At 56.6% G+C, this 17668-nt stretch overlaps 3 protein-coding genes across 3 annotated transcripts; 1 reads left to right on the top strand and 2 right to left on the bottom strand.

Moving 5' to 3' along the window:
* Positions 1-159: 159 nt before the first annotated feature.
* Positions 160-1040, bottom strand: D7B24_002566 (uncharacterized protein; the record flags this gene model as incomplete). Its single annotated transcript, XM_028636769.1, has 2 exons — positions 160-914; positions 974-1040. The coding sequence occupies 2 exons, from the start codon at positions 1038-1040 to the stop codon at positions 160-162; spliced, it is 822 nt and encodes a 273-aa protein (XP_028491146.1).
* A 1340-nt stretch (positions 1041-2380) lies between these two features.
* On the top strand, positions 2381-9308 carry D7B24_002565 (uncharacterized protein; the record flags this gene model as incomplete). The annotated part of the gene is made up of 4 exons (XM_028636768.1): positions 2381-2427; positions 2547-3193; positions 3250-7401; positions 7693-9308. The coding sequence occupies 4 exons, from the start codon at positions 2381-2383 to the stop codon at positions 9306-9308; spliced, it is 6462 nt and encodes a 2153-aa protein (XP_028491145.1).
* Positions 9309-10637: 1329 nt separating this feature from the next.
* D7B24_002564 (uncharacterized protein) lies at positions 10638-14081 on the bottom strand (the record flags this gene model as incomplete). Its single annotated transcript, XM_028636767.1, has 3 exons — positions 10638-12550; positions 12917-13988; positions 14064-14081. The coding sequence occupies 3 exons, from the start codon at positions 14079-14081 to the stop codon at positions 10638-10640; spliced, it is 3003 nt and encodes a 1000-aa protein (XP_028491144.1).
* Positions 14082-17668: the final 3587 nt, after the last annotated feature.

The raw sequence follows: 17668 nt of genomic DNA, 5'->3' as shown, positions 1-17668 counted from the left end.
ATTTGCTGGTTTCTGCACAAAGCTGTTTCTGAGCGATCACCCACCGCCCGTGGCTGTCGAATCATCAATGGCTAGAAGCACAAACATATTACTCGCCTTCCCTTGCCTCCCTTCTTGCTTCCTTGGCGGTCTGCTGTGCCCTGTCATGCTTGCCTCTACTTAATCGTCAACGGGTTTCTTTCCCGGCTTTGCAGAGGCTTCTGCAGCCTTGACCGAATGATCCACCCCGATTTCGTTCATGCTCTTGATGTACTCCTCCAGGTAGACAGGCACCTTGTCCACGGCATTGTACGGCCCCGGGATGGGAGCTCCTAGCGACATGTGCACGGGCACGACGCCCGTCCAGACGTTGCTGACGACCGCCGGGTTCTCCATGTCGTGCTTCTCGTCCCCCGGGGGACCGGAGCGGATCTTGGCGCTGCCGGTAGCGATGCGGACCTTGAGGACGCTCGTTGAGCTCATCTCGGCCTTGTTGGGGGGGATCCTGCTGTTCTGCCAGCGGCTGGCGACGACGCTGTCGGTGATGAGCTCCATGGCGTACAGCTTCTCGTCATCGGCCTCGACCAGGGTCGCGTGGCCGAAGAGGACGGCGGAGCGGTAGTTGTAGCTGTGGGAGTTGGGGGTCAGCGCGAGGACGAGGCCGTCGACGTGGGTGGCGGCGACGGTGACAGGCAAGCCCGAGGGTGAGTCATCGGTCGCGGGACGGCGGGTCAGGTTCATCACGCGGGAGGAGACGTAGCCATGGAGGTAGAGATCGAGCACGTCGCCCTCGTCGGAGGAGGGGCGGTCGAACGAGCCCATCTGACCGATCATGGGAAGGACGGCCGGGAAGGGCGAGTCGGGGGAGCTGAAGGAAACATGAAGCGTGGGGCACGTGTTGACGATGCTGTGGATGACTCTGAGGGAGTATGAGGCTGTGGGCAATGATGAGTTGACTCTGCTCCTGGTGAGGGTGCCATGCTGGGTGACTCACCTCGTGGGCTGTACCGGTTCACGGTGCCGAGGGGCCGTTTGGGGTACTCGAGCTCAGCGCGCGGCATGGTGAGATGTGTAATTGTGTGACGGGATCACAACGACTGCGCTCTTGTCTGGGTAGCTGGAAGGAAAGGTTGGACCTGAAGGGAAAGGTTACAGGTCTGTCAGTATGAAGGATGGGTGCAGGGCAGATATAGTTCAAGGGCTGAGGATGCTGTGCTGTGAGTGACCGGCCCGGGTTCGTCATGCCGGGCTCCGGGGCCCCCGCATTTTGTGCCGAACGCCGCTGGCTTCCGTCGGACAGTGCCTTTAGGTTGACTGCACCCCACTGGACACTGTACGAAGCGTGCTGACGTGCCCAAGCACGTGCTTCGGACTTGGGGTGTTTCACAACGGCATCGCTTTCCCTTGCTATTTTCCCGTCCTCCCTACCAGGTGGATTGCAAGGGAACAAAAAAATGGCAGACATGAAATCCCTATAAGCAGCATATCAATCAGCATGCCGTACGGGAGGGCACTTCTGTTCAGCTACTGTTCAGTTTCAGGGACTCTAGGGACCTGGACATTACGTCGACTCAACTTTGTTTCGGCAATCCGCTTGCCTGCCTACTAGTAGTACCTACCTACCTAGGTACCTTAGGTAAGAAAGCAGGGGCAAGGAAGCGGCTTTCCAAAACGTCTGGTTATAGCTGCACGTCGTTCGACCAGAGCTTCTTCATTAGTCCTTCTCCATGACACGGATCACGGAATGCAACATGGTCGACCATCCATCGATCGCAATGCTTTACTCTATTTTGTCGTTGCATCTCATCTGATAACCCAAAAGAGACGGAAAAAGCTCACGACTGTCGACCCATGACCCACGAGGTCTGACGCTGTCAGTTTCAAGGGTGAAACACCCACACTCGGCGCCACGCCTTTAGGAGGCCCTCGAGCCCTGTCAGCCCAACCATGGCCAATGAAAGGCCCGGTCATCTCTCAAGTCCTCTGGTGCCTCAACGTTGTCTTGAGACTGGGGTCGTTTGATGCTCGATGCTCGATGCTGTGCTTGTTCTATTCCCACCCTGCGTCCCTCCCACCAGTGAGCCCCGGAGACACACTCCGTAGGCTCGACCGAGCGTCTGTCCGCCCTGTGCTTTCTTTGTCCTGTTGCTGTCGCTTGCAGGCCGAACTTTCTACTCCTCCATCTCGTCCATCTTGCCTACTGGTTGCGGAAGGTGTCGATCGAGCTGACTTTCCTGCGTCCATCGTTCGCGTGCCGTCATGCTTATCGTGTAACGTCAGTATCGCCAACATGGTCGCTTTTCTTTTTTACTAGCCTTCACTTCTTCCTTTCCCTATTGATTGGGGCTTTCCCTTCGTCACCGGCCGGTTCCGTTCGCCGCCCCGGCGCTTTTTCTCAACAATGTCGTTCCCTGCCACCAGTCAGGCCTTGAGCGCTGCCTTTACCTTGTCAGTCAACGCCGCCATGCACTTCATCATCCATGCCGAATAGAAACAACGCCACGAGAACCATGGGGGATGAGGGTGCGATTCGGGGATGTGATCAGCTAACCTTGTGTTACGCGCAGTGGCATCGTCTTCAACTCGGCCTCCGCCGCTCTTTATCTTTGTATCCAGGGGCAGGGCACCAAAGTATTCCGGGACGGCCTGAGGCTGGTCCTCATCACATTCCTTGCTGGTGCCGCCCTCTGGGCCCAGATCGACTTCATCGCGACCCTCATCGACCCTTCCTCGTCTTTGGGATGTCAAGTCGCCGTCACTTTCGCTTCCTCCTTCGACCAGATCGCGCGCCTTGCCCTTGAGCAGTACCTGCTATGGGCCATCAACAGTGGTCTCAAGCCGTCATCCGACACCTTCATCCCCCAGGCCCTCCTTGTCATTCGCCTGCTTGTCGGAGTCGTCTTTGTCGCATTTCAGCGGACTCAAGTCCTGCCCGTCTGCCAGCCATCGAACAACATGACCGCCATTGGTATCGCTGTCGGCGCCACAGACGCTGTCATTCTCGCCCTTTTCGTCCTCCGCGCTTTCAAGACCGGACTGGTTCGAGACTACCGCGAGAAGCGCCCCGGCCATCAGCGCGCCAGAGCTGTTCTGATGCTCCTTGTTGGGCTCGCTTTGTGGACAGGGGCGAGTGTCCCGTTGTTTCTCGGCATTCCGACGATCGATATCATCTGGCGTACAGCTCTGCCTGCGGCAGCCCTCAGTCTTCTACTCGGTATAACGCTCCACATATGTCTCATCGCGAGATAAATCACTGCTAACACAGGATAGCCCTCGTTGCCGCTTTTCTAGGGCCTCTGGTTCTCACCAAGGCTCACGCATCTGGTTTGCCCCAAAACTCTGCCTCCTTGCCCGACGACTTCCAAGATCCTACCTCACAATCTCGCGACCTATCTTCTTCTGAGTCAAACTTCCCCCCCAACCGATATGAAGATCTGAAGACTGGCACGACAACCTCGATTACAGCCACGCGCGCTTTCAATGCCGGGAATGGAGCTGCCGGAGCCGGCTTTGCGGGTGTTGCCGTCGGTGCCATGGCTTGGCAAGAACGACAATCGTCTGAAGGAAACTCCCGAGCACAGTACCAGAGACCCAGGGGCGATGCTACCACCGGTGGCACAACCGCGGGGAAGCTTATCATCTCTCACCCTATCCTGCAAAACGTAGGCGAGGACAGTCCTTTCAACAAGATTGCTACCATCGATCTCGCCACGGCCGCCAGAAATGAGAAGGAGCGACGGAACCTTGCTGCTCTGCAGGAGCCCACGGCCTTGATCGCGCAGCGTGCAGCCCCTCGGCCCCCAGGCCTCACCGCTGAGGAAGCCATCAGGAGATCTCAGAGCAAGATGAGGCGCAAGGAGATAGGCCGGACATCGCAGGACAGCACTGAGCCCCGGTTGTCTGACGAGCCAAATAGACTAATGCCCAGCGCGACCGTCACATCCAGCCAAACTTCGCCAGGTATCGATTCGCTCCGTCGAAGATCCCCACGACAATCGCCCAACGAACTTTCTGTGGCTGCAGAGGAAGATCAGTTGCCGTCTGGCGCGTCACTCCAGGCTGCCCACGTACAACATAGGACCCTGGAGGAGAAACAGCTGCCCCCTCGGAGATCTCTGGAAAGTTCGTCAAGCCAACAGACAGCTGTCCCCAGCATCTCGTCTTCTCAAACATCATTTGCATCGCCATCGCCCGGCAAGCAAACGGGCTCTCCACCTCGACCGGAGCTGCCCTCCACATGGCCGAAGCAGACCTCAGTACGAGATACCATCAGGCCGTCGAGAATGCAGGCTATGGCGGCTCGAAATCTTCCGGGAACCTCACCACAGCAAGCTCAGAGAGACAAAAACTCTTCTTCCGAAACGCCCCAGCCTCTTCCTCCACTGCAGAGACGTGGAACCGTCGGTCTTCCCTCCAACCCTCGAGCCCAAGGCATGAAAACTGCCGTCCAGGACGGCGAATCCCAGCCAACCGTTCTGTTCATGAACCAGATTCAATACAATAATCCCGCTGCGGTACAAAGCATCATCGACGGAGCTGCTGGTAAGCTGCTCGTCACCGCCAATGTCAGGCCCGACGACCCCTCGCTTGACTTGGGTAAGGGAAGAGAGTCAGTCGTTCACAGGCCGCGGCCTATACCCAGACAACAGGAGAGCGACCGTCAACTTTTCCCGTCAGAACAGTCGCCGAGGGGACATGTAAGAAACAGATCTGGGGGCTCCATTGCCAGTCGAAAGTCCATCCTACGATCGACACCGGGTAGCCCGACCCAGTTGCCCGCCCTACCGCCCTTACCCAAGAGTGCAGGACAGCCTTTGCGACCGCTGCCAAATGACACACGAAGCATGACCTTTGACGAGAAGATGGACCTTTTCTTCCCTGGAGCGCCCCGGAGTGCTAACACTACCGTCAATGGTCTGAGGGGCTCGATTCCTGACTTACCCCCCCTACCTGCCGCCTACGCCATGGAGAAGCTCAAGTCCACCGACGAAGGATCGGGTGCGGAAGTTGCACAGCGGGCTCTGTCCAAAAGGTCCATCGCTTCCTCGCAGCGGACATCGCTTCGAACCCGGAGCATTTTCGAGATTGAGGATGAGCCTGTGCACAAGCCTGACACCCGCTACACCTCCAAGTTCAGCGTTGATACTTACACAACCACAGAAAGAGTAGCGGCAGATGACGTCCATGACTCCTGGATTCCTATCATGCCGGAGAGGCCGCTGTCCGAGGTGTCGCATGATGGAGCAAGACGTCGGTCATCCCCTGTGATTCCGGTCACTGGCGCCAGAATGTCAGTGATCAGTGATGCCCGCACCCGTGACGAGGAGACGACGACAAACTGGGGTTCCATCCACTCGCCCGTTGCGGCCGTCAACATCAAGCAGGCTAGACAAGTTCCCGTGTCGACCTACATCCAGAACCCTGACTCTGGGCAAGAACCGCGAAACGTCTCCATGCTTGACCAGAACGACGGTAAAGAGGTCATGACGATTATGCTCGATTCATCGATGGAGCATGACATGAGCATGGCTACAGCCTCGTGGTTCGACGACCAACAGTACCCGGATAGCTCGAATAACTTGAATCACCGGTGGCATCATCGTTTGGGCGAGCAGTGTACCACATTTTCCACCAGAAAGGAGAGGGTGGTGTCGCGGAGAATGCCTCCACCAACACCGCTGCTTCTGAACTCTACCAGCAAGAATTCGGTCCTAGTGGCTGCTGAACCATCTCCACTAGATTCTCCGCAGGAGGCCTACAAAGTCATTCAGCAACAGCTGAAACAACTTGAGGAGATGGATAGGGATCCAATGCAAGACGAAAGTGAGAGGCTGCGTCTACTCGAAAGACTGGAACAAGAGATGGGTCAGCAGGAATCTCAGTGGCATGATATGCAGAATGGGTTTAGCAGGGATTCTGTTTCGACTGCTGAAACCAGGTCAAGTCGACAATCCGAGGTTGAGAAGATCAGCAGGGGAACCCAGTCTAGACACTCACAGTCATCCTCGATTGCGGCAGATCGACGTGCCTCTAGACGTGCTCGCCTCCAGAACTCAGTAAGGCCTTCCAGGGACAGTATTAGCGACACAACTTCTTCAACTGCTGGAGAGAGTCGTCCGCAAAGCCGATGGCAGCAGAAACTTGCGGATGCCGAGTATGAGTATGCAGAGAATGCTGCCGATCTCACTACAACGAAGCCGTTTCTCAACTTCCTGTCGGTGTCTATGCCGAAGGCTCATCTCGGTAGCCCTACTCCACCGGATACCGATGAGTCTGCAGATGAAGGGCGTGACTTCCACAGCCGTGCCAAAGCGGTGCTGTCAAGAAAAAACGCACCTTGCGCGAAGTTGTGGAAGCCGACACCACCTGAAGCCCCTGCGTTTATCAGCAACCACTTGTGGGTTGCGCACGAACGGGTCAGGGCACCTGTCGCCCCGGAGGATCTTCCTTGTCTTTCAGTCCGTCCTGCTGTCCGCAAGACCACGGGCACCCTGGAGATCGAGAGCACTCGCTTGTGGAACCGTCGCAACTCTTTCGCCGCGAAGCCACACTCGGTAACGGTTGGTCTCTGGCGAGGATCCCCTCTCCCCGTTCTCGCCGCCCAACAAGTCAAACCCCGGCCGGTCACGCAGCGTCCGCCCAGAAAGAACAAACATGTCACCCTTCTGCCGGACATTATAGAAAGTCCCAAAGAGATGCCCAACAAGCGTGGCACTCTCGGTATTTTTCAGTTTCCTTGGGGTGAGCGATCCGATACAGCTACCATCCAAATGCGGCCCACCATGTTCACGGCCATGCCAGGGACCATGTCAAGCGGAGGACCTGCCATTCAAGCTGTTCTAGAGGCACGTGCGAAGCAACTGGAGGCTGAGGAGTACTCTGCTTCTTTCTTCGACGACTATGATGAGGAGGATGACATGGATTCCTCCAGTGACGATGATTATGACTATCAAGAGGACGACGAGGACGTGGAAGAGGCGGTGCCCGAGTATGATGAGGATGGCAGTGCTTACAACCAAGAGGGGAGCGACGACGATAACGACGACGATGTGGACTTTGACGAAAGCACCCTCTGGGAAATTGCCAGCCTCCTCAAATCGGACCAGGTCCCATCGAAGAACAGCCTCCTGCCGCAGCCACACCCAGAGCCTCAGCCCTCAATTGAGGAATTCTTCTTTGAGCCGCTCGGGTTCGAAGAAGACATTGATAAGCGCCCGTTCGATAACCAGTATGACTCCAACGTTAGCTACGACTCAATCTCGATCGCACTTGATGGCGACGAGTCGCCTTCTCTACCTCGGGCTACAGGCCTCTGGACCGAGACTCGGGAGGGACCTGCTGTCTCCCGAGAACTGGGGCTGCCGGAGGTGGACGATGCAACATGGGAACGTTACCTGCCAACGACGGAACCTCTTCTGCGCAGTAAGCCCGAGACAGTTGAAGCCGCGGTGATCCAAAGCACGCAACTATGGTCCTCACCGAGCTCTCCTGTCAAGGCCCCAGCATCAATGTTGTGGGCTGCCCCAAAGCTCGCTTCTGCACCTACTTCAAGATCAGCCAGTTCCCCGATAGAGCCATTGTGGACTGCAATGGTCACAGTCATGACCGAAAAGCCACATGGTCTGTATAGCCCAAGCCATGTCCGCTCGGAGTACCGTACAACAACGGCAGAGCCTGCCGCAAAAGGGCTTCGTCGAAAGCCACGCTCTGCAGAGGAGCGTCCGGTCGAGCTCCTAACTTCTTCGAGTCTTTGGACGGCGCCTCTCCAGACCGAGTCTGAACAGATATGGGTGCTCGCCGCTTCCATGCCACAAGCAGTCGACAAAGCTAAGCTTGAGGACATAAATGGCGGCCAGTCTTCCATCATTGAGGCTGTCGAAAACGTGTACCCCAGAGCGACAACCAGTTGTTCGCTGTGGGTAGCGCCTTCGCAGCGTGCTGAGAAGGCCGTTCGGGGCCTCTTTGACGCGAGCGCTTTCCGTCAAGACTTCCGAACAACGTCCGCATCGCCTGCAGCTCTGGAACTAGTCCGCAAGCCACGCCAGGTAGTCGAAGCCGTGTCCGAGATTCCACCTTCTACCCTCCTCTGGAGCCAAGGCCGTCCAGCCAGAGCCAAACATGCTGACATCTTTTGGATCACTTCTGCCTCTAACGTCCAGAAAGGCAGCAGCCCTGCTGCTGGTCCCTTCCTCTGGGTCGCTCCAACTGTGAATGCTAGCCATAACCCCATTGGACTTTATCAGTCTGGCCAGCTTCGAACCAGCTTTCGCACGACCTCAGCTGCGCCCGCTGCTCTAGAAACACCCCACAAAGCCCGTGTCAACGAAGAGCCTCTTGCGATATTGAGCTCCTCAACGCTCTGGAAGCAAGAAAGCGACGCGTCTGACGAGTACAACTGGTTGTCCTTTGCTAGCAAAGAGTCTCGAGGCCAGTACTCTCCATCACGTCGTAGTAGCATTGCCTCCGAATCCGTGTCACCCACGGAATCGATTGGGCTATCCTCATCTATGGACTCCAGCAGCATCACTAGTAGCAGTCTGCTGAAAGACGGCTTCCCTGGTTTTCAAGAACCCGAGCAACCGACGGCGCTTGAAGAAAGTGCAGACGATCACGGTACGCTTGAGCTCTCCCCGGACATCAAGACACCGACGCTCGCCGAAGTCTCCGACAAAGTTGAGCCTCCAAAGACTCGCTTACGCCGAAGTACCAAGACCACGAGCGCTGACTGGGACACTGAGCTCCTCTTTGCTGTCGTTGCTGGACAGACACGCCAACACCAGCAACCTCAAGCAGCCGCAACACCAGCACATGGAGATGATTCCTCTGATCAGACCATCCACGCAAGCCGCCCTCGCCGCCCAGACATCACCGCTGCAGAATGGGACATGGCTCTTACGGATGCCTTGACATCTGGTACACATACAGCTGGGACGACTCAGAGTGGGAGGGTCGAGGAATCGGTTCAGTCTGAACCGCTTCTCCCAACAACATCCCTCTGGCTCCAGCCTTCCTCGAAGGCTGATACACAAGGTTTCTTGTGGACCCGTGCCATGCCCACAAACCAGAAGCTCGACATGGCACCTTCCATTGAGAACAGACTGGACGACATCGAGTCTCAGCGTTTGCGTCGGAAACGCGTTCGCGCCCTCATCCCTAAAAGCCGCAGAGCCGAAATCCGTCACCAGATTGCCGCCATCGAAGCCGGCGCTGATCCCGCAACTGTTGGTCTTGTAAACTTTTCCGGCCACACCCTCTGGACTGCTGAGGATGCGTCTCGGCCCGAAAGCCTTTACCTCCGCGGCCAAGGTCGGGACTGGCTTCGCCTCTGAAGAAGATATCACACACTCCAGAAACCAACTTTTCTGGCTTCAGGGGTGACTTGCCCATATTCTTCACTGTCCCAGCGACATTTTCCTTTCCTATTCCTTCTCTCTCTCTCTCTCTCTCTCTCTCTCTCTCTATAATTGCTCCAATCAATACCCTCGTTGTTGCAAGAGTGAACATGCAGACCCTGAACCTGCCGCTCACTCTCTTGTCCCTTTTTTTGTTGTTTCGTTTCCTTACCTTCTCACATCGCACCAATGTACAACAACTTCCCAGAATACATATACGCTGTTGCACTATATAGCCAATATCAACGATTCATCGTGCCTGCTACTGTACGCTTGAAGCAGGGACCTGACGAAAATAAGGGATTGGCTAACTTGCCAATATGTGAACCCCGTCGCCCATTGAGGACTTGACTCGATGGCTTGAGAATGTATATGGTGACGGTGAATGCCAGTAAGATTCTGTTTACCTGCTCGCCGAGGGATTTCGGCTTCAGCGTCTAAGTGGAGATACTGGCGTGCATCTGTCAACCGCTGCTTATCATCTGGAGGTCTGCTACAGACGTTCGGTCTCCTTACAACGGACACGGAAGCATCAGTATTGAGAATTCGCCTCTCGACGTGGCGTAACGCACAGGACTAGTCGTACACGACACACAGTCTGCGAATTGGGTAAGTCTGTCACGAGACGTGTGAATACAGGCGCATGATTGATCTTATTTACTCTTTCTCGTCATTGCTATAATGCCTTGCGTGCCGCCGTTTGTATGCGAGTTTTGTCCCAAATCCCATAATTCCGAATGCATCTTGAATGCTGTGCAGTCGTCATCCCCGAGGTCATGCCCAGGTCCTTGTACTGGGAGTTTTCTCTTCCGATTTCCCTGATAGTCCCGCTCTTCCCGCCTTCCACCACGGTCTCGTATCCGTCCTCCAAGCCATTCATCCACCCTGCAGGACGTGGCTCATAGCGGGTCGAACCCTTGTATCCGTCCTATAATTAAATCTCATGATCGGCGACGGACAGCCAAGCTATCCAAACTGCCCTGGCAGAGTGGGCTGGTCGAGCATTACATAGCGCGTGCTTTCGTTGCCAGCCTACTTTGCCCACGCCTCACCCCTTCGTTGCGTTGACTCGTATGACGCAGGCCATGGCCAAGCTGTCTTTTATGTGCATGTCGTATGAATAAAAACAAAAAGAAAAAAGAGAAGAAAATCCTGACCGTCGCTATGCAGGCAAGGGAAAAGAGTAGTGTCGTACAGTTACATCAGATAAGGGAGACGCCATGTTTCCAGACACGTAGTGGCCGGAAACTATTTGTGTGCCCCCTCTCAACTGACAGTCATCATCTGCATTCGTTGGTTGAGGCCAGTCGATGGTGAGGCCTCGTGAGAGCCGCGGCTCAGTACTGAATTCGTACTTTGACTATGGGGCAGACGCTTGGGCGGACTGGATGATGGCGGTTCGGGTGTGAAGACACGGGTAAAGGCAGGGCTTTCGCGCTCATGACGACGAGGGGTCCTCATGGGACTGGAGGTGATCTGGTCGACACGGCGGACAGCCTCGGAGAGCAAGTCTCGCAAATCTCCTGCCCGCTTGACCAATGCCTTCAGATTGTTTGTGCCAAAGTGAACCTTGTCTTCCGAAGCCCTCGCCGAGTTGTGAGACGAGTCCGACGCAGACCGTTGCTGCATGGCGTCCAGCACCGACTTGACAATGTCGGTAACGTCGTGGCCCCCCATGTTTATGTTGTTCTCAGGCGTCTTCGGTCGGGAGGATGCGGCGCTGGCATCAGTAATTGATCCATTGCCACCAAATATGTCATCGTCAGGGCTGAAGACTGATCGCCTTCGTCCTGCAGGGCGTTCCCGGATGACAGTCGTCTTAGCTAGGCGGAGGTCGTGTGCCTCGAAGGGATCATCCGGCTTCTTTGCAGGCTCCGTGTCCATATTGTTGTTGTCTGCCAAACGCTCGTTGACGCTGTAAGGCTCGAAATCCAGATCCGAAGAATCAACGTCCATGCCTTCCAACTCATCCTCGTCCGGTGAGGCCAGGGAAATTATGCCTCCTGCCTCGTGCCACAGCGCCGCATGGGTACCGTCGAGTAGATCGAGATCACGGCCATGTCGGCAGAGGCGCTTGAGATCGTTCACAAGGAGAGAAAGCTCCCTAATCTGACCAGAGTGTTGCTTCAGGCTGGGTTGCGATGCTTGAATCGATGCTGGGACCATCATGGATAGATCCCCACCAGAGTGGAAACCTCCGCCCTCATCACTGCCGCCAAATTCGAAATCGTCGTCCCAATCTTCGCTGGCACCCTTGGTGCCGAGTCCCCATGTGCCGAATTTCTGCGTCGCAGCTTTGGCATTGTCCGTTGGGTCGTATACAACGGGGACACTTTGGCTTCTGACGTGCGCAACAACAGGTCCCTTGCGGTTGGAAGGACGACCACCTCTCATGTCCATTTCTTGGCGGCCGTGAACTGTCTTAGGGCGGAGCTGGCCCTCTGCACTATGCTCGCCCGGATTCGTCTCCGTCCAGTCAAAAAGGTTGCTGCGAGGCCTCTCGCCGCGCAAGTCTTGCGCCACATCCGCGACATCTTTGCCGCTGATGCTGGCTAATGCTAGTCGCAGGTTGGGGCTGACACCTCTCGAGTTCATCGAGCTGGGTGGTGATAGTTGGTTGCCGAACCCCATTTCGTCGTCGTCCCTGGCCCAGTCGTCTTCAAAATCGTCTTCTAGGGAGAGTCGTGATAGGTCTTTGTTGGACAGGGAGTAGTCGTTCGAGGGACGCTCGTAGCTGTATCCAGTCGGTGCGGGAGCGATGCCTGCGAGGTTCTTGCGGTCATGGCTAGCCCGAACCGGCGTTGACATGTTTTCGTCCTCTTCCATAATCATCTCGTCAGCATCCCAGCCACGCCCGAGTATCTCTTGGATGGACAGCCGCTTCGTCTTCCCATTGCCAGCGGTGCTGGGGGGGGACTCGTCGAACATGGACTCAAGTGGGCTCTCGACGGCTCGGTTGCGTACCGATGCCAACGTCCGTATTGAGTCAAACATGGTGTCACTCCTGAAATCTGTGTCTTCATCATCGCCGGAACCAAAGCCCCGCACCTCGTAGTCAGAGCTGTTCAGCGTGGAGCTTCGTTCGTGCCTCGCGTTCTTGTAAGAGGCCATGGCTGCCGAGCTCTGTGAGCTGCCGGATGGCTGATTTGACCGGGGCTGCGGCACAGTCGCTGACGACCCTAGCCTCGTGAGGTCGACGTTGAAACTCGAGAGACGAGACAATGGGGGAAGCGGGGAGGATGAATTTCGCTGGCGTGCCATGTGCAAAGCGGATGTGGATTGCTCAGAATTAGTGCGTTGTTGCCGATTATGCAGTGTCAATGCGTCTCCTGCAAGACTTGCAGGGCTAGCGAGGCTGTCCTGATTTGCTTTCTGCAAGGAAGAAATCGGTGCAGAGACATGACGCCTAGTCCCATCTCTTGGCTCCGCTCCACGTTTCGATCGCCGCAAGCTTCCCGTTCTCGAGAAGAGATTGGTCGGGGACGAGAAATGCGTCGACAACGAACGTCTTGCGCGTTTTGTTGGTGTGTCGTCAGGAGTCCCACCAGAGCTCCCCGTATCCTGTATTTCCTGATTGGGCGATGGAGACTCATCGACAGAGTACAATGCGTCCCCTGTGCCAGGCGTAGTGCTGACCACGCTAGCTCGGACAAGATAGATGTTTTTCTTATCCTCAACAAAGACACGTAGTCGTTTGGATAGAGGCGCCGCTCCGCGTTCGAGTAAACGGTCCGGCGTCCTACTGACAGGTACGTTAATGGTTCGCGAATGAAACAGGGAGGTCCAGCGCGATGGTTCAGCAGCTCGGGGAGGGGGGTAGGGCTCGACCGGCGACAGCGACAAAACATCTTGCGCTGGCATGTAACGATCGAGTGAATATTGCTGGGCCTCCAAACCCTCGGTCGAGTCATAGTCTAGCTGGTTTCGCTGCAAAGTTGCCGATCGCTGATGGCTAGTGGCGGGGCGGCGGAGGGACGGGAGGTGCGACTTGGCGCGGCGCCGCATCGCCGCTCCATTCTGATGAGCAGAAGGAGCGCGCTTCACTAATTTGTTTGGAGGCAGGGGGGTCTGATATGTGCCTGACGGTGACAGAATTGGGGCCGAGGATCCATGGGAGAAGGCAATGGAGTGCGTTTCAGGGCCAGCGCTGGAGCGAAGGCTACCGTGTTGTGAGAGCGGTCGCAATGACAGGCGTCTCATCCAGGAGCCATTGGACGAGACGGAGTCACGCGAGTCCTCGGCCGTGGGGGCCACGATGCCGTCGGCCTGGCGAACAAACGATTGCCTTCGGCTGCTGACTTTGGGCGGCGTAAGTTGGGTGCTACTCGTGGGACGATGAGGGCGGGGGGTGTTTGCAGTTGTGGGTGAGAAGGATGCATCGGGGAGGGAGCTGGGATGAAACACCTCGGCGGGAGGGTTCAGGCTTGCAGAGCTGGTCCCTGGGCGGGAGGAAGCAGGTGCGCTGCTCAGGCGAGGGTTGTAGGAAGCGCCGTCGTAGTTGGTGTACGCCCGTTTTCTGTTCAAGGTCGAGGTCGGAGGAGGACTTGGTTGGGGCTCTGGCTCAGCAAATGCCAGACCCAAGGCAGCTGCAGCAAGCGCAGCACCGGATCCAACGAGCTGTTGTTGAGTGATGTGTTAGCTGGCATGATCAATCGAACCAGGGCGATGGTGCAGGGGAACATCTCGACGTACACTTGGAACCGTCTGCATATTTGCTGAGCGGAACGACTCAGGCAACGGAGCCAGTGGGAGAAAGCATGCGGACGAAGCGTGTGTCTTTGTTGTCGAGAGACGAACGAAGCATGATCAAGGCATGAAGTTGCAGTAGAGAAAGCGTATCCCGTGTCGTTCGTCGTCGTGTTCGGTCGTACCAGGTATGCGAGAGACAGGCTGGTTGGTCTCAATGGATTCGAGCTGCAAGGACAGACCGTCTCCTTTGTCCTTTGGCTGGTTTCAACACCGGGGGGGGATTGGAGGTGTCGAGAGAAATCGGTAGGGTAGGGAAAACAAAACAACCCTACAGTGACACCGACAGCGAGGCAAGCCAATGCCTACAGAGCCCAATCAGTGAACGAGAGGACAGGCCAAAAACACCACCACCATCCGTTTGGGTGGGAGGAGAGAGGAAAAGGGAGAGAGGGTGGGAGAGGGATGGTTTTGCGGAGAGAGTTGACTGGACTGCTCGAGAGCCCAAGAAAGAGAAAAGCGTGGGAAGAAGGTCGCTCGCAGGGTGGAGGTTAGTAGAAACTGGGGAGATTCAGTCGTCCGACGCCCCAGTCAGTGCTGCATGGGTGCAAGCGTGTGTTTGTGGTCAGGTATGCGAAGGCAAGATACCCAGCAGTCGGTAGGGGAGGGAGACGAGACGAGCTGGCCGAGGTGAGACGGGGAACGGGAGACAAAGATACCTACCTACCTTACGGATGCAATGGGCCAGATTTGGGGGGGCGTTCCGTCACTGTTCCCGTAGTCTGCTCTGTTGGCTGGTGCGCTTTACAAGCCTGCAAGCCTGTTCGTGCTTGGTGCCAGGGAGGGAACAGCCAGCCAGGGCCGTCATGCCCAGGGCAGCAGGAGAATGTAGGTACCGGCCGGGTAGTGCAAGTACCTCACTTGGTTACCCAAGGTACCTACACCAGAGCAAGGTGCGAGCAGCATGTAATTGGACAGTGGATACGAATGACGGCAGGCGCTGGAGCGCTGGAGATGAGCGCTGTAGGGATCGCGCTTAGGCGAGCGCGGGCGAGCAGGTTGACTCGCTGGAGCGGGGAGCAGATGGGGAGGGGGGCCAGGCGCCGCTCCAAGACGGGTGTGCACAGGGCAGCTGGGCGACATGTGGTGTCTCTGGACCTGGTCCATCTGCCCGCTTTCCATTGCTCTGCCTGGCGCAGGCCGCACGCAAGCCGCAAGCCAAGGCAGTGGGGGCGCTAGCTTTCCCTGTAATTCCTTCCGTCCACAATCGGCGGTTGTTATTATTATGCCTGCTGGGAAATGCATTTGCATCTCTCTACTGCCAGCCAAGCCAGTTTTCCACGTATGTATTACAAGCAGCTGCATGTGAGATGCACCCCCATGTACGATTTACTTGTACTGACCTGTACAGCATGATTGCCTTGCCTTGTACATAACCTAGTGCAGCGTGCCGTGCTTTGACTGTCACCCAGCGCCAGCCTGCCTGACGGCTCCTACCCAGATAGGCCATTGTAAACAGCAGCAAGTCGGCAAGCAGCAAGCAGACAGCACGCACCTCCGGGGAGGGGGGCGGGAACCACTCGCTCACTTCGACAGAGAACTGTCAGCCTCAGTGCAAAGCCAGCATGCTGCCATCCATCGATGGTTTCTCTCCTCCACCTCCACCTCCACCGCTCCCGTCATCTGCACCTCCCCAAGCCCCTTCTACATGCCTCGATCCGGACACCCGACCACGTCTCGATGGTTTAACGTTGTTGACATTGTTCTTCCGACATCGACGCCAACGCTTCAGGTCGGACCAGGGCCCACACTACGACCATGTCGGCCCTGGTCTCGGTGGTCTGCGCGCCCTCTTGTTGCTTTTGTTTCTCCTCCTCCCAAAACAAGCCGAGATGGGCATCGATCTAAGAATCCTAGCGCCGTTGGCTGAGACCTATCATCTCACTGGACCGGCTTTTCGTCCACTGGACACGACAGGCAAGCAAGGCCCCGACCCTGGGCCTGGGGAGGTAGTCCTTCGGTCCAAGTCCAGCCCGCCAGCAGGGGGTGGCCTGTGAAGAATGGGGGGGGTGGAGGGGCCATGCTCTGAAGGCGGGCCAAGGCGAGATGACTGGATGCCTTGTACCCAAGGATGAAATGGCCGACATTTTCCCCTTTCAGCTTATCATGGCAAAGGCCCCCAGCTAGAAGAAGCCTGCAAGAGTGCCTTCCCCAGGATGAACGTGCTGGGGTGCTTGCACAGCATGGCAACATGGTCGAATGGCTGCTCACATTCTGAGACTACGGCACAGCTTCGCTGCGCTGGCGAGTTTGTCTCGTTCGTGTCACCCTCACCAAGCATAATCAGGCCAGTCGGTCGAGAAATAGCTCCCCCAAGTCCTCTTCGTCAGCCATGTCAAGAAGAGGCAGGGAACCTCTTGTTTCTCTGACGCGCGGAACATGGGGCTTAAACCTGACTTTGTCCGACAAGCGCACTGCTGCGGGATCAGAGGGCCATTCCTTGCATTTCCCGGTCCACCAGTGCGCGACAAGCAGGCACGCCCGCGTACCGTGTGCATGGCGCAGACTTGAAAGGCACATTGGTTGTTGGCTTCCTTGCGTCGAAACGAATATCAACAACGATATACCCAGACTGCGACCTTGGCCGAGTCCTTACATGTCGCCTTGTTATATTGCTGTTCCATCGGGCCCGGCGACATGCGACAATGGTCTGTCTGGCTCCATCGACCCCTCCTCGACTTTGAGCTGGCGTGGTCAATCTACCAGTGGCTACAAGCAGTCAACAAGAATTCGGCTGTTGAATGACTGGTGGTTGACTGCAAGTGTGTAGCCGCGCGCCGACGAAAGGTCCCGACTACTACTGTCCTGCCATGTTTCCGCCACTTCTCCTTGCTGGCGCTCCTCGGATTACCCCTCGGTGTTGGCTAGGGCAAGATCTGGAGAACTTTAAATGACAAAGGCCAGGTCAAATAGCCAGTCCTGGGCAAGCAGACAGTATCTTTTGCCTACCCAGTAGCGCGCATTGTTGGACCATGCCTGGCTTCAGCTTGACTCTGGGCGTGGCTTCGCATAGGCGAACATTATGGTGATACCGCAGGAGGCCGCTCGTCTTCCCCATGTACGTATTGATGAGCCCTGCGGCATGCTGTGCTTGACAAGGGATTGACATGCACCGTCTAGCTGCTGCTTGCCGCTCCGCCTGTTGTGTCGCGCATAGGTCGCAGAGGGCTAAATTCGGGTAGTTTCTCTCTGGATTGCCTTTGATCCCTCGCGATCCCAATGCCTATCTACCTGCCTGGTTATTTTCCCGGTTTCATCGTCGGGCGACGAACAGAGGGGTCGAGGGCTGGGCTTCCCACTGTGAGGGATCTGCTTCGTCTAGCGTCGCCTCTAGCCATGCGCTACGACGTGTTGGTGACGTTGGAGCTGCTAACCTAGGCCCCCAAACCTGGCTCCGCGCAACGCCGCACCATGATCCTCGGACGCCGGTGTCAAGTTGGAGTGGAGGGTGGGGAGAAATCACCTCAATTCCCATCGGTCGCTCTGTAACTCGCACTCTCTCTGGTAGCTCTCGACTAGCAAGCCAGGCGTGAGAGGAGCCAAGCTCGGCA

The sequence above is a fragment of the Verticillium nonalfalfae genome (assembly GCF_003724135.2).
Source record: "Verticillium nonalfalfae strain VnAa140/NRRL 66861 chromosome Unknown scaffold_163, whole genome shotgun sequence".
NCBI classification, from domain to species: Eukaryota; Fungi; Ascomycota; class Sordariomycetes; order Glomerellales; family Plectosphaerellaceae; genus Verticillium; species Verticillium nonalfalfae.
This window is presented reverse-complemented; position numbering and strand designations above follow the sequence as displayed.